General features: G+C 43.9%; 2 protein-coding genes across 3 annotated transcripts; both read left to right on the forward strand.

The window, feature by feature from the left end:
- The first annotated feature begins 304 nt into the window (after positions 1-304).
- On the forward strand, positions 305-4,197 carry LOC308158871 (adenine nucleotide translocase lysine N-methyltransferase). 2 transcript variants are annotated; one of them, XM_080532581.1, is made up of 6 exons: positions 305-471; positions 778-958; positions 1,308-1,412; positions 1,794-1,934; positions 3,325-3,375; positions 3,569-4,197. In XM_080532581.1, exons 2-6 carry the CDS (start codon positions 788-790, stop codon positions 3,755-3,757), a joined length of 657 nt encoding a protein of 218 aa, XP_080388707.1. In that variant the 5' UTR covers positions 305-471; positions 778-787; the 3' UTR covers positions 3,758-4,197. The 2 variants fall into 2 exon arrangements, with proteins under 2 accessions (XP_080388707.1, XP_080388708.1); XM_080532582.1 differs by having other exon boundaries at positions 306-371.
- Positions 4,198-5,484: 1,287 nt separating this feature from the next.
- Positions 5,485-10,724, forward strand: plk2b (polo-like kinase 2b; the record flags this gene model as incomplete). The annotated part of the gene is made up of 14 exons (XM_080530794.1): positions 5,485-5,685; positions 5,813-5,920; positions 6,055-6,171; positions 6,355-6,484; positions 6,612-6,795; positions 7,018-7,216; positions 7,356-7,503; positions 7,787-7,878; positions 8,088-8,220; positions 8,435-8,515; positions 8,671-8,830; positions 9,140-9,269; positions 9,458-9,568; positions 10,040-10,724. The coding sequence occupies 14 exons, from the start codon at positions 5,485-5,487 to the stop codon at positions 10,229-10,231; spliced, it is 1,986 nt and encodes a 661-aa protein (XP_080386920.1). The 3' UTR covers positions 10,232-10,724.
- Between the last annotated feature and the right edge of the window lie 5,340 nt (positions 10,725-16,064).

The raw sequence follows: 16,064 nt of genomic DNA on the forward strand, positions 1-16,064 counted from the left end.
ATCTCCCCACCAGGCCCGACTCCACAGATGCTTGGCAAGCGTAGTCTACATGTTTTGCTACTAGAGTATAACTAGACACACCAAACAGTGGTTATACAATCATAGAGTCCACAGTCATAAAAGATACATAGCGTTTGCATGCATTTGATTGGGGCTTCCACTGAATACTGGGCGGGCATTAAAGCATTACCTCCTTTTTATTACGTCGTTTTGATATTCGTCGACTGCGTATGTTTGGATAGACAAGGGGGCGTAGCAGGTAGGAGACGTGTTTTCATAAACCTACTATTAAGTGCGAAGTGCGAGTATAGCCTGCATGGTGGATTATATTGTCGTGGGAACACCGTGCTTGCTCGTTTGTTGCTCATATTGTATGTGTCTGCAGAACAATTTTACGGGAATTACGGCAGTTGCAGTGATTAACTTTTTTTGGGATGATTTACAAATGTATAATTGCTGACGTTTTTGCTGGTATGTTTGACTAACTGAACATTTGTTTTCTGAAGCCTCCAGCCCATTAAATTGGGCTCCAGCTTCGTAAACAAACTTTTTCTAGAATGTGCTTTGCTGTAGCCTATAATACTATGGCGCCACCTTCTGTGTGTGTGTGTAAATATAGAATTACTCTTGCTCTGTAACATGATATAGTTAGTACGGTATCATTTATTTGAGCACATGTTGTGTTTTGATAAGTATTTTTTGTGTACTCTCCCACCGCAATGCCAATACCTAGGCCTTGTATACTGAATATAACTGGCAGCTACTTCATCTATTTAGACTGGTGAGCATGGAAGACTCCTCTGAGGTCAATCTCCAGAATCAAGGCTCCAGGATTCCAAAGGGCAGCAGGGACAGCAACCCCCTCCTGACTACCTCTACTGGGGCACTGGTCACAGGACTTGGGATGTGGATGTTATTTTCCCTTCCTGCCTTTCGTAAAGTGCCAATAAGCCTTAAGGTACATACCAGTTAGAATGTGTGTGTGTGTGTGTGTGTGTGTGTGTGTGTGTGTGTGTGCGTGTGTGTGCATTTGTCTGTGCATTCGTCAGTACACTCATCCTAACCCTAACCCTAACCCTAAAGCAGAGAAAGCTTGCCATGATCAATCCAATCATATTAGATCAGTGGTTACTTGAAGAAAGGAAGGAGGGAATGATGGCATTTTGGCAAGTATTCGAACAGGGCCAGTGAAAGGACACTTTAATTAGTGCCCTTCAGCCACCCCCTTCACCAATCTAGCTCTTTTGTGTCCTCTGTGTTATAGCATTCCAGTTATTGCAGGCATTGCCATTGTAATTGATGTACAGGTGCCTTACCTGCCCTCGAGTAGAGCTCAAACTCTGAACGTTATGAAGCTGCTGGAGGGACGTGGAGGTCGACTGGCAGACCTGGGATCAGGAGATGGGAGACTGGTGGGTAGATCAGAAGAGTGGTTAAACGAAAAGGCTATAATTAAATATTCATTATAACAATGTTTGGATCCAAAGCGGATATTCATCAAGTCCAAAATGTTGGTATTATGGGAGCAGTTTAGTTTTTAGGCCTATTTCTGCCGACCAGCACCTAATTATCATTTGGTGTATGATTTTCCTAGATCAGGACAGTCTCATGAGATAGAACATGTTTTGTATTTAGTTCCACATGATTTCAGTAGCTGATTTATATGTTAATGTATTGTGTGTTGAAACCAAACGACAATATTATTATGAATATATCCAAAACAGACATACAGTAATAATACATTTGGGAGGGGAGTTATATGTAATTTCTATGACAGCACTCCATTTTCCCAGGTGCTTGCTGCCTCCTCTGTTGGCTTCCAAAGTACAGGATTTGAGATCAACTCCATGCTGCTGGCCTATGCCAGGGGCAAAGCATGCTGGAAAGGAGTGCCACCCAGCCAGGCTACCTTTGTCAACAAGAACTTTTGGAAGGTTTGGTATAGTATTATAATAATAATAATAATTATATATATATATATATTATATAGCGCCTTTCACAGACTCAAGGTCGCTTTACAAGGGAATGGACAAACAGAACAGAGCCAGAGAGACAAACACACAAAACAGAAACAGCTACTAAAGGTTGAATGCAATGGTGAAAAGGTGGGTGTTAAGGGCAGTTTTGAATATGTCCAGGGTTGGAGAGTCGCAGATACTGTATCTTTGGGTAGAGAGTTCCAGAGGGTGGGGGCTGCCACACTGAAGGCTCTGTACCCAAAGGTCCGGAGTTTGGCGCTGGGTTGGATGAGGAGGCCCGTGTTAGAGGACCTCAGAGTTCTTGATGGGGTGTAGTGGTGGAGGAGATCAGAGAGGTACTGGGGGGCCAGGCCGTGGAGGGATTTGGAGGTGAGCAGGAGGAGTTTGAATGTGATTTGACCGGGAGACACGTACTGGAGCCTGTTCAGGGCAGTGTCTGGTAACCCGGACAGGACTCCATTACAATAGTCCAGGCGGGAGAAAATGAAGGCATGGATGAGTGTCTCTGTGAGTCTGATAGAGATGGCCGGAGTCTGGAGATGTTCTTGAGGTGGAAGAAGGCGGATTTAGTGATGGATTTGATATGTGATTGGAATGAGAGAGTGGAAGGCAGAATGACACCCAGGTTGCGGACTTCAGGGGATGGGGAGATGAAGCAGCCATCCACCTGGAGGACGAGATCTCCAACCTTCTCGAGCAGTGCCGGGGGTGCCACAACCATGAGCTCTGTTTTCTTGCCGTTGAGTTTGAGTAGGTTAGTAGTCATCCAGTTTTTTATTTCTTTAAGGCAGTTGATGAGTGACTGGGGGGGGGAGCGTTGTGGATGGTGTTGAGATACAGCTGAGTATCATCAGCGTAACAGTGAAAGTTGAGTCCATGGCGGAGGATGATCTGACAGAGTGGGAGTATAGATAGTGAAGAGGAGTGGACCGAGCACAGAGCCCTGAGGAACACCATGGATGACTGGGACCGGGGGGGGGCTGGAACCATTGATGGTGACAAACAGTTTCCGGTTGGTGAGATATGACCAGGAAAGGACTGTACCGGTGAGGCCTAGATGGTCAGATAGGCGGTTGAGGAGGATTGAGTAGGAGATGCTGTCGAAGGCTGCTGAAAGGTCAAGGAGGATGAGTAGGCTGATGCGGCGGGCGTTGGCAGCAATGAGGAGATTGTTGGTGGCCTTGAGAAGGGCGGTATCTGTGCTGTGACGTGTTCTGAAGCCGGACTGAAGGATCTCAAAGAGCTCAATATACAATAGTAAGGTCATGCACATGTCTAGTGCTCTTTGGAGGCAAGTCTCAGTGTACCTTCATTAAAAGAGTTTGTCATCTCTCTTATTTCACAGGCCGATCTGTCGATCTACAACAACGTGACTGCATTCCTAGCCCCCGGAGTGGTAAGTGCTCCATCCCCACAGGAACCATTTATAAATTATCTCTGCCTCAGATATTTAATCATTTTAATCCCAGTAGTCTTTAAAATGCCAAAATAATATCACAAAAATGTTTTGCATAGATTTTTTATGGATTGCTGACTTAAGAGAGCATGCCATTTGTTGACGACTGAAGAAGCTGCCTATTGATCCGCAGATGGATGTGTTGGGTGACAAGCTGCTGAGGGAGCTTCCTGATGACGCGTGTGTCATCGCCTGCCGCTACCCCTTCACTGACTGGCCCTATCGCGCCTCCCAGGGCTCTGGCCTTGACCAGGTCTGGGTCTATGACATCATCACTGTGCGCTCAAGCCTGGGCCAAGATAGATTCCAAATCAACCCCTAGCCCCTACTCTCTAGCCACACATGTTGATCTGAGAGGATAATTTAATGCACTATAGCACGTTTCCACCCAGCAAATCTGAGGGCAAGATGATTGGGATCTCAGCCGAATCTACTCTTGGCCTACAGCAGGTGGCACTATTTCCATATTCTTACACTTATCAGATCCTGTTAGATCACAACCAGTGCCATAAACTGATAATGTCAAACAAAACAAAACCCAATATCACCCCCTGGATCTGCTTTGTTATACAAGTAGTTTGTATAACAATTCTAACTATCAAGTGTGATGCGCCAAGCTAAAGTGGTCAAAGTTAATTCTACATACGTCCTTACACTGTAACTAAGGTTCAGGATATGGTATTGTTAGAAAGTGGTATTTTAAAAGAAATTGTAGATCATAGTAGTTGTACCCACTTTGCTGTAAACATTATAAAATTAATAAAGACCACATGCTTTAATTCAACGTGCAGACATGGCCTCTTATTTCACTGACCTAGATATCATACCCCCTGTATATCTCCAGACATAATTGTGCTGTGGTTCACACGAGGTTCACGTGTGGTCCCATGCAGTGCTGGCATGCAGGAGAGAGCTGAGGAACAGTTGGACAGTCAGGGAGGCATGGGGAGAGATGTCGGGGATGCTGTAGTTCTCAGCCAGTTCATTGGGTTGTAGCCCTGTTTGACCTACTCTGCATGACAGACCGTGCGGGTGTTTTGTTGCCTTCGGCCCCCCTGCCTCTGCTTATTTTCCCCTGACTAAAGAGCAAGGCCTACACGTGGCACGTGCAAAGACACATGTAAATAACAATAGAAGTGTGATGATACCATAAGCTGTAATCCCAAGATAATTAGTCATGTCTCTACAAACATTGAACATGCATGTGCTTCCTCGTGCTGCTTTTAACTCTTATTGAATACATAGGCTTACCTTTGGTGATCACCCAGTGAGCTGCTTTAGAGACAGGGTACAGTGTGAATTGTGAATCTTCTTTCACAACAATGGTAACTTGTTTCTTGCACAAGGAAGTATGTTTTCTTTTATTATTACAACGTGGACCCACCTGACCTGTCCCAACATCTCCGGACAAGCGTGTTAAGTTGAAAAACGTCCACCTGATGGCGTTAGAACTTTAAATATAGATCTAGAGAGTATACCTGTCTGCATAGTGCTCCTAACCTATTTTATTTACTGTTATATGTAGTGCAGTAGTAGTAGTGCTTATGTTGGAAATGATGATGATGATGATGATAACATATATACAATAGCAATATTTCGTGAGCTTAGAATTATAAGGTTCTATCTCCGTTTAGGGTAGTTCAGAGATATTGAGCGTCAAAGTGTTTACATTCCATTATGTTTTGTGAGATGGAACCTTTGTATTTGATGAATTATTTTATAATATTAACAAAAGAAATCTGATTATGTAAAAAACTCAATTTTGACCAAAATGGAGATAGAACCTTATAATTCTAACGTCACGATTTGGTAAATACGCTTGCTTTATCCAACTCCTATTCATATAACATAACCACATCAGTCATTCACATGTCAGTCCTGACTGTGAGTCGAGATCGACCAGACCTCATTCACTCCTCGCTCAGGCAGGATCCTCCACCGTGACGTCAGAGGAGCTAGAACAAGTGGGCGGGTGCCAGCAGCATATAAAGCCGAACATGCGATCTCTGACAGCATTCAGAGTACGAGACGCGAAGCCACTGCCTCGCTATGGAAATACTGAGGAATATCTCAGCTCAGCAGCCGACCAACACTGGTCACAATAGGATGTGCGAGCCGTCCCAGCAGCGGTCCAGTGAACCGCGCAGAAAGAGAACGGAGGACCCCAGTAATGTACCCGCGGAGATGGCGAGAATTATCACCGATTCTGCCACGGGGAAATGCTACTGCCGTGGGAAGGTTCTTGGAAAGGTATAATTGAAGTGCACATTATTTTAGTACAGATGCTGCTCATTTTCATCCTCCAATACTGTGAGGTTCACTCGTTTGATGCGATACTATTTTTTGCTTTAACATGTAAGTGTGTTGTTCTTTTCAGGGAGGTTTTGCCAAATGCTATGAGATGACTGACCTGTCCACGAGTAAAGTTTACGCAGCGAAGATTATTCCCCACACGCGCGTCTCCAAACCTCACCAAAGGGAAAAGGTAAGAGAGCGCGCCACTCCATGTAGCGCTTTGTGCGTCTGACACAGAATATAAAGTATTATTGGATTATGGATGGATTATGGGATGTATCATATTTTTACTTAAGTCATAATTGTTGTACCCTTTTTCCATAGATTGACAGAGAAATCGAGCTGCACAGACTGCTCCACCATAAACACATCGTGCACTTTTACCATCATTTCGAGGACAAGGATAACATCTACATTCTCCTGGAGTACTGCAGCAGAAGAGTGAGTCCGGCTACTGATCGTTCTCTGTTTGTCTGTCTGTCTGATTATGAATTGTGACTTTATTATTGAATACCTGCGCTGCACCCACAAATTCAGACCAATAGACTGAAAGAGATGGGGGGGTTAAACCTGTAATTACTGCATGGCTAATTTGGTATTATTTCCCTCTGTTGATTTGTGCAGTCTTTGGCGCATATCCTGAAGGCACGCAAAGTGCTGACGGAGCCTGAGGTGCGATATTACCTACGACAGATCATCTCAGGCGTGCGGTATCTGCACGAACAGGAGATCTTGCACAGAGACCTCAAACTGGGTAAGCATACGGCAGGATGATCTATCATCTATTGAGGAAAGATCTCGATGTCTGCAAACCCAAGGCTATAGACAACTTCTACAATTACTCACAGAAATCGTTAAATGTTGCTTTTCTCCCCTGGTAGGTAACTTCTTTGTGAGTGAGTCGATGGAGCTAAAAGTAGGAGACTTTGGTCTGGCAGCCAAGTTGGAGCCTGCAGGGAACCGGAGGAAGACCATCTGTGGGACACCCAACTACTTGTCCCCCGAGGTCCTCAACAAGCAGGGTCATGGCTGTGAATCTGACGTCTGGGCGCTCGGCTGTGTCATGTGAGTAGACTGGAACTTAGTTTTATATGATCCGTTAAATACAGTAATTGAGGCCATTAAAAAAACAACATGCAGAATGCTGTCCGTGTGAGGGGGATGGATAGATTTAATTGCATTGTGGTGGCATGAGGGAGATATCGTAGCCTGTGTCTCCATACATTGTAATGACAACCAGTCACTTACACCTATCCTTCTTCCTTCCCTCCCCCTTCCCTATTCCAGGTATACCATGCTCCTGGGTAGACCCCCATTTGAGACCACCAACCTCAAGGAAACGTACCGGTGTATCCGCGAAGCGCGCTACTCCCTGCCCACCTCCCTGTCGCCCCAGGCCAAACAGCTTATCTCAAGCCTGCTGGCCAAGACCCCCGAGGACAGACCCCATCTGGACCACATACTGCGCCACGACTTCTTCACACAGGTACCTTAGCTCTCTCTTGATCTGTCTGTCTGTCTCTCTCTCTCACTCTATTTCATATTGTCCTTCTCTCTCAATTGTGTAATTGGATTGTCCTAACATGCCTTATTCTCTCTCTCTCTCTCTCTCTCTCTCTCTGCAGGGCTTTGTTCCAGAGCGTCTCTCTGCTAGCTGTTGCATCTCAGCTCCAGACTTCCACATCTCCAGTCCTGCCAAGAGCTTCTTCAAGAAAGCCGCAGCCGCCCTTTTCGGTGGGAAGAGAGACAAGGTCAAATACTACGAAACACTGAGTGAGTACATTCTTCATCTCCCATTCATTCACCTCGTAAAAGTGCCATTAGAGAATGTTGCTAATAGCAACTGGTGATAAAATCCATTGATTTATTTGGGCGGTATTTTGGGCAGATTTCCCAATCACACAGTTGATGTGTGTGTGTGTGTGTGTGTGTGTGTGTGTGTGTGTGTGTGTGTGTGTGTGTGTGTGTGTGTGTGTTGGGGATCAGCAAAAGACACATTTCCTTTTCCTTTTGACAAAGGACAATAAAGTAATCTTCTTCTTCTTGTCTTTGCTAGATAAACTAACCAAAGAGGAAGAGGAGATCTACAAGCTGCGTCATGACCTGAAGAGGACGGTCATCAGCCAGCAACAGAGCAAACAGACTGAGGTGAGCACTTCATCAATATCCATAGTAACATAATTAGTCATGTGACTGGGATGCTATTAAAGGTGTACATTGTAAAGCTTTTGTGTTATGATGAATCTAGAGTTATCTTAATTCAATATTCATAGTCATCATTAGTGAAAGTATCAAGTCATGTTCACGGAAGACTTTTATTAGATTTTAACCCCTCTCTGTTGCTTCTCCCACGTCAGGAGGGAAGTCAACCCTCGCCATCTGCCAGGAGACCTGTTGCCCCAGCAACGGAGGGTCAGCCCCCCATTGCACGAGACACCATCCGCCTAATCGTCAGGGGCAGTCTGGGTAGCTGCAGCAGCAGTAGCGAATGTGAGTTCACGTGTCTGTGTGTGTGTCAATGCATGTGACTGCTGCTATGGTTGCACATGTTATAGTACACTTTGTGATAAGACCATATTATGAGATCGTTTAGCTTCATAGCCTAATAAAGTAATAGAATTGTATGTAATAATTTAGCATCACGCTAATGTATTTCTATGACTTATGACAAGCTTTGCTAACATCCTGTTGTTATTTCCTATAGGCCTTGAAGACGGCACTACAGGGACTGTGGCGGAGACGGTTGCTAGTGTTCTCAGAGGGTGTCTAGAAAATATGCCTAAAGGTATGCCTACTAAATCACTACCGTATTTGGGCAGATGAGGGGACTAATCCTAAACTAGAAAGCACTTTCAATACAGATCGTGACCGCATACCTTACCATCTCGATTGACGTGGTATTGTAATCTAACCACCGTGAACCTTCTCCCCCTTCCTTAGTCGACGACATTCCTTCCGGAGCGGGGTGTGGTAACCTGCAGTGGGTTACCAAGTGGGTGGACTACTCTAACAAGTACGGCTTCGGCTACCAGCTGTCAGATCACATCGTGGGCGTGCTCTTCAACAATGGCACTCACATGAGCCTACTGGCTGACAAGAAGTAGGTATTCGCTCGCTGTCAGTTACGCAATGCATGACCCGCCTACGCTTAGTTGGAAATCGTTCTCGGAAGTCTGAAATGCCTTTCACAGATCTGCTATGTCTGCTGTAGAGAAAATTAGGGATCACAGTGCACTCTGAAGAACATCAGCTTAGAGATAGAGCGTCAACACAGCTGTGTCCTAGGCTGTAATTGAACAGGAGGATAGAGATGGTCTTTTTGTCATCCAGGCTGTCGTTTTCATATAAACTTTCTGCTGCTTTCTCAGGCATCGGTTCTAACTCTTTCTCTCTCTCTCTCTCTTTCTAGGACTGTACATTACTATGCTGAGATGGGCCAGTGTTCTGTGTTCTCCACTTCGGATGTCCCAGAGCACTTTGTGGGTCAGGTGACCGTGCTCAAGTACTTTGCCCATTACATGGAGGAGAACCTGATGGATGTGAGTACTCCCTCCAACACTCTCTCTGGACCCACTTCTGTTATCTCTACTATCCTGCTATCCTGTCCACATTTCCTCTCCCCTGTTTTCTTTTCTGATATCCCCTCTCTCTTTTCCTGTCTCCACTCCCCCCCCCCCTCTCTCTCTCTCTCATGTTAACATGGTTCTTTTGTTTTTTTTCTGTTTAGGGCGGAGACCTGGTGAGCATGACAGACACACACATGCCCAGACTGTACCTGCTGCAGTGGCTCAAGTCCGACCGCGCCCTCATGATGCTCTTCAACGACGGCACCTTTCAGGTAAACCCCGCACTCATCACTGGAAAAACACAGCACTTGAGGATGCCTGTTGAAAGCTGTATGGCTGGGGACATATCCTGCATGTCATCCCTCCTCTCTCTCTCACCCATCCTTCCTGTCTAAATCTCTACTGTATCTGTCAATAAAAATATGAGTGGGACTGCCCCAAAATACATACGTCAGGTATTGAGACTCAACAGGTCAGAAATCATGAAAACATGATTCTCATAGAAGGGACAGACAGGCACAGATTAAAACGAGCACTCTTCAAAGACATGCATCAAAAAATGTTCTCATCTCATATCCTATACTCTTATCGTTAAGAACATATTCCAGATACTTTGATCATAGCTGTCTCGTTTACATTTAGTTTCAGAATGAATGACTCGCAAGACTCGGAAGAATGTCAAAGAATGTTTGTGTACACGTTATCTCATTATTAAAGCAATATTCTCCATCTTTCTCCCACAGGTGAACTTTTACCACGACCACACCAAGATTATCCTGTGCACCCAGAGGGAGGAGTACATGTTGACGTACATCAACGAGGACCGTGTCTCCTCCACCTTCAGACTGAGTTCCCTGCTCACCTCAGGCTGTCCCACAGACCTACGCGAACGCCTGGAGTACTCACTCAACATGCTGCTACAGCGCAGCAACTGAGCCAGGAAGCGACGGGCGTGGAGGGGGAAGATTTATAGGGATGGACCTGACTAAACATGCTATCGCATAGCTGCAACTGAACCAGGAATCACCACGTGTGTGGGGGATGGTAATGATGGATGGACGACCTGTGGACTACTGTTCCTGTGTCGCCTACTGTATGAGCAAAGGTGGAAAAAAGAAGGTGAAACTGGATAGAGAGAAAAAAAGGACTGATGAAAAAATGTGTATAGAGCACAAGGACTGATGAACAGAGTAGGGGAGAAGAGAACTGGATGCAATTGTAAGGGAATGAATGGAGGTACGAATGTGAAACCCATACGTTTTTGGAGGGAGAGAGGGATGTCTGGACATGAAGAGTCCTACTGGGCTGGTACCAGAGGAACTGCTATTGACTTTGTTGATTATGTTTTTTTAATTGGATTGAATCCACAAGGGCTGATGCTCTGCATGTACGTAAGCGGAGCTGGGCTTGGGGAGTGTATGTTATGGTTAATGTATTGTATGTATCTATACTCTTCTGCAGAGCGGAGGGTGACTGTATGTATGTGTAGGGAGGGGGGGGACTAAGCCTACTTCAAACTGTGATTCTGATTCATTCTCCGGCTTGACAGACGGATGGACATGTCTGTTATGCTGTGAGGGAGGAGGAGAAAGGGGGAAGGGAGAGATTGAGGATAAAGTACTACAGATCTACTAAGGATACTAGACGAGCCATTACATTGTTAGATGTGGAAAATAGCTTATTGTGTACAAATGTAGTATTTATTTATTTAATAATAAACTTTTCTTTTTTTAAACTCTGGTATGACTGACTCATTGTGCTACTCATCAAATGTTCTTACCTTTTGCAAATCTGTGTCTTCATTGAAAGCACCTGAGCTATTACTGTGAATGGTTACTATATATATATACAAACATCAGGGGAGTCTGGTGGAGGTAGAAATCAGCTCATTGAAATGCAAGGAATGGAATGAGGAACAGTATCAAACATGTGTTCTACCTCCACCAGCCTCCTCTAACATATTGTACGTAGTGCAAAGATCCTCTGTGGCTCAGTTTATAAAGCATTGCACAAACAACACTTATGTTGTGGGTTTGATTCCCGCTGGGACTATAAATACTGAAATGTATTCACTCACTGCAATGTAAGACACTTTGGATAAAAGCATCAGCTACATGCTATATACTATATTTTATTAGATCAGCTCCCTGTCGTCTCCCCTGAGACATTAAGTAAGTAGCCTTGAGAACCGATGGTTCTCGAGCCTAATGGCCCTGTCCCACTGAGACATTCCCCAGGTGTAAAACTCAGTCATATTTGGATGTACAGTGGGCTTTCTAAAGACCGACAGGATGAAGTTCACAAATCCCAAGGCACATCTTCCTGTACAGAAACCCATTTTCAATGACATTTTCACTAGTTTCCCACAGTAGTTGAACAGTTCCACACAGTCAGCATTTCCCCTCTACTCGGATGTCGAGGCATACGAGAGGGAGATGTTAAGGGTCTGTTAAAGCACTTTGTTGCAGTGAGGAAACTCCCGCAGCTTAGCACGGGTTCCCTCTGAAGCGTAGTAGGCCTGCATTGTAGATGCTCAAATGGAAAGGAATGAAAACAATACTTCTGGTCTCTCATAGGAAATGGGCACCTGAATAGGTATTGTAGATGGTGGATGGGAGACGGCGTGGGAATTTATACTGTATGGAATAATGTATTGGAAATGTCCATTGGATGTCTCTATCGTTGACCTCAAGCTTTGTATCGCTATACATGCAAGTATGCGCGCGCACACACACACACACACACAATCACTAATAATGAAATTATTACATCAGAGCTTCAGGATTACATAGACTATTATCCAATTCACCTTGGATAACTCTGTAACCATAGAAACATGTATGCGTATGCACCATAGAACTAGGTTACATAAGAGAGACAGTCACAGTCTCAGCCTCTTACCTCACTACCTTACCGCAGTCTCTCACCTTTCTTCTCATTCTATCCAGATGCCATTCCAGGATGTCATCCTCCGTTTCAAGGTTCAAGCAGTGATATGAAATAATATGATTTGGCATAATAGCAGTTATGACAATAATAGCAAAATCATAGACTGTTTTATCATACGGTAGGATTTAGCACAGGTGATATTCTTAGTAAGTCATTTATTTTTTAATATGTATCTTTCCTTTTTCAGACAAAGCTGTTATTAACTGCAGAGTGACTAAGTGATCGATTAGGTATTGCGAGCTGAAAGGTTGTTTTTAAAGTGGCTTTCATGATGGCTGAAACAAAAAATAAGACGATGACAGTCTAGGAGAATGGGTCTGTGTGTCTGCCTTTGGTTGTGTTTGTGAATGGATGCATGTGTTCGAGACCAAGATCACAGTTGACAGAGAGAGAGAGAGAGAGAGAGAGAGAGAGAGAGAGAGAGAGAGAGAGAGAGAGAGAGAGAGAGAGAGAGAGAGAGAGAGAGAGAGAGAGAGAGAGAGAGAGAGAGAGACTGATTGAGAATGTTTATTTGATTGATTTTGATTGAGAATGTTTATTTTGGTCCTCTATACAATTCACAATACAGATATAAGAAAATGTACATAGTCACAATTTATAACATCAGGACCAAAAAGGTGTAGGCTGAAGCCGAGACTAACACATGTATACAATTAAGTCCACTTATCTGTACACAACAAATAATTTGTTTGGCTATCAATCAAATAGCCCTCACCTAGATGACCTAGAGAGAGAGAGAAAGAGAGAAGTCATTGTCTCATCTTGGATTCCCCTCTCATATGGCACTCCTGAAGTTAAATTATGAATGCTCATGCATAAACATCAAGCTTGCAGAGAAACAAGACAGGAAGTAGAAGAGGAAGGAACAAGAATTATTCATGACACTTCCAGGTCTCAGATCATGCAGTCTGACAAAGGCGAGCCTCTGGAGTGAGTGATTCCCTCAGTCAGGCGCACACACAGAAATAAACTCAAAGTCAAAGGCCAAAAAGTTTTGGAAATTACTTTAGGTTAAGTTGCCCGTTGGCACAGATGTAGGATCAGGTGAATAGCCCTCAATCACCATAACTATGAGGGATGGGAACAAAAAAAACTGACCTTAGATCTGCACCTAGAGGCAAATTCACCCGACTTACAGTGATTTAGCATACAAGACCCAGCATCATGTCAGGATTTCTTAAATAACTTTGGATTAATTCACGCCTGTGCTCATTAAAAAAAAGTAATTTATATAATGGAGAGTTCGACATTCATATAAAGACCAAGTTCGGGCGATGCTCACTGGAGTGTCATTGTCTGACAAGAAGTCTATCACTTCAGACTACACAATTTTTGCCTCTTTGAAGCGAAGCTATTTCCCTGCTTCTCAATATCACGTTGAAAGCAGAAAAAGCCGACAGTGACTCATGAAGACAGGCTTAGCTCCAGAGCCAAAGCTCAGGGTGTCAAAGGGGATCTTTCTCCCTCAACTATTGTCACAAGTCTGGAAGAATTGAATATGTGTCTCGTTGTTTCTTTGAAGGTTCAGCTCACACAACTCTAATAAAATATTGTTGAATATTTGCATGCATAGCAGGTACATAGTGGATATCTGGGGACTTGAGAATTGGAATCACTGTATCGTCTGCCATAGGCTACGGGGTAAGAGATACATGGCTTGTAAACAAACGTGCAGATTTCAATGTATGACACATAATTTGAAGTCTTACAATCTGCACTTTCGTAATCTGGAAAAAAGGGTCACCAGACCCTGTCACAAAATTAATGTCAGTGATACTTTGTAGTGAACTCCTCCCACTATATTGGCATAAACAGATGGAGAGAGAGAGAGAGACCTATGAGAGACCAATTACTATTACTCAGCTCTCTCAGCTGTTGTCATCGACCACAAAAGGAGAAAAACTGACAGAAGTCAAACATGCCTGGACAAACTCAGTTTGTCCTTGAAGGGGAAACTTGAAGGGGTCCCGAAACTGTGTTTATGTGTGGGTGGGTGTTTAAGTGTGTGTTTGTGTGTGTTTGTGTGCGTATGTGTGTGTGTGTGTGTGTGTGTGTGTGTGTGTGTGTGTGTGTGTGTGTGTGTGTGTGTGTGTGTGTGTGTGTGTGTAGGTGTGCGTGTGTATTAGCCCTACGAGTAGTTTCCTCTTCCTTCCACTCCCAGGTGCTCCAGCTTCTCTATAATTCTGAATGTGAGTCATTGTAAGAAGCGTTGGCTGCTGTTTATGTTCAGTGGTGTGACGCTAATGGTCGGCTGATTGCTGCTATTTCCAACAATGGTCTTTTTTTAAAAGGGTCTAAATCAGTCTTTGCTTTCCCCAAGCTACCCTTGCTCTGCAAGAACATGTGTTTTGAAATGGGGGGTTTTCACAGGGTCTTCTGAGTTATTGTATACTTAACACCAGAACAGCTGTGCCTTTTTTACCAACTATAAGAGCCGCCTCGGTGCTCAAATGACCATAGGCTTTACAATGGAAAGCTGCTATTTACACACAACGACCACTAGTTGGCCATCGTGTAAATTAGCCTGCCTCCTACACAGAAAAACTGCAAAATAGCTTTATACTACCTTATCCTAATGTGATTTTGAAAATGTAAGGATACTGGGTGGTAGAACACACATACTGTATCTAGAAGTCATGAAAGGAGGGTCCTGAAATTTGATTGAGTGCAAAGATATAAAAATGTGTGTGTGTGTGTGTGTGTGTGTGTGTGTGTGTGTGTGTGTGTGTGTGTGTGTGTGTGTGTGTGTGTGTGTGTGTGTGTGCGTGCGTGTGTGTGTGTGTGTGTGTGTGTGTGTGTGTGTGTGTGTGTGTTTGTGTGCATGCATGTGAGTGTTAAATCTGGTAGAGAGAAAGCCTGAGATACAAAGCTCAATAAAAGAAAAAGACACTCAAAATCACTCTTCATTCATTTTGATCCTAGTGAATTAATCTTCCTCATCACAGACTGAGGTGGCAACGCAACCGATTTGCACAATAACAATGCGTAATAGGTTTTCATCTTGGTCATGCATCTTAGAGGCTATAGGCAAGACTCTGCATGTCAGAAAGCATTGTTCTGGATATGAGAACCCAGCTCTACCCTCTCCTGGTATTTGGCTGAGCATACATAGCTAATTGATGCTCTTTATCTCAAATCTTGCCTATTCATGCCATTTGGCCTAGAAGGAGATGTAGTTGTTGAGGTTGGCTTGGCTCGTACCCTGCAGGCCTATCTGGTATAGGATATGGTTACAACTATAAGTATGAAAATTAGCATGAATGACAATTTAAAAAAATAAGCCAATGAGCAAAATGTCCAAGCCAATCATTTCATCCTTTGACCTCAAATGGAGTTGGATGAAGTTTGCCTGAAGACACTGATCTATGGTCAGCTTGTTGTTCTTCCCCCTAATGGCTAAGATCAGAGTTGGGGAAGGTTAGCTGATCCCAGATCTATTCTGTGTAACTTCTATGCAGCAGATTCATTTTTCCTTGAGTTAAGGGCAAAAAATTAACATCCGCCACCCACCAAATGCAGGTAGATTGTGGCATTGGTGGGTAAATCTGTAAATCTTACCAGCCAATTTGGCAGGTAGCCAATAACTACAACAAGACATTCTGAATGTGTCCTGTTAATGTGTTTTTTTGTGATCTTTGCCGTAATATTGTTTTATTTTAAATGTGGCTCATAAAGAAACGGAGTGGCTGGTGAATTTTCTCATCCACCAGAAACCTTGACTGGTAGGCCAAAAGACAATTTGATTTAGTGTCAGGCTGACACACTGACACTATTGACGTCAGCTTCACAGATGAATCATCAATATGAATGACAGCTCAA

Source organism: Nansenia antarctica, assembly GCF_963989245.1.
Source record: "Nansenia antarctica genome assembly, chromosome: 5".
NCBI lineage: Eukaryota > Metazoa > Chordata > Actinopteri > Argentiniformes > Microstomatidae > Nansenia > Nansenia antarctica.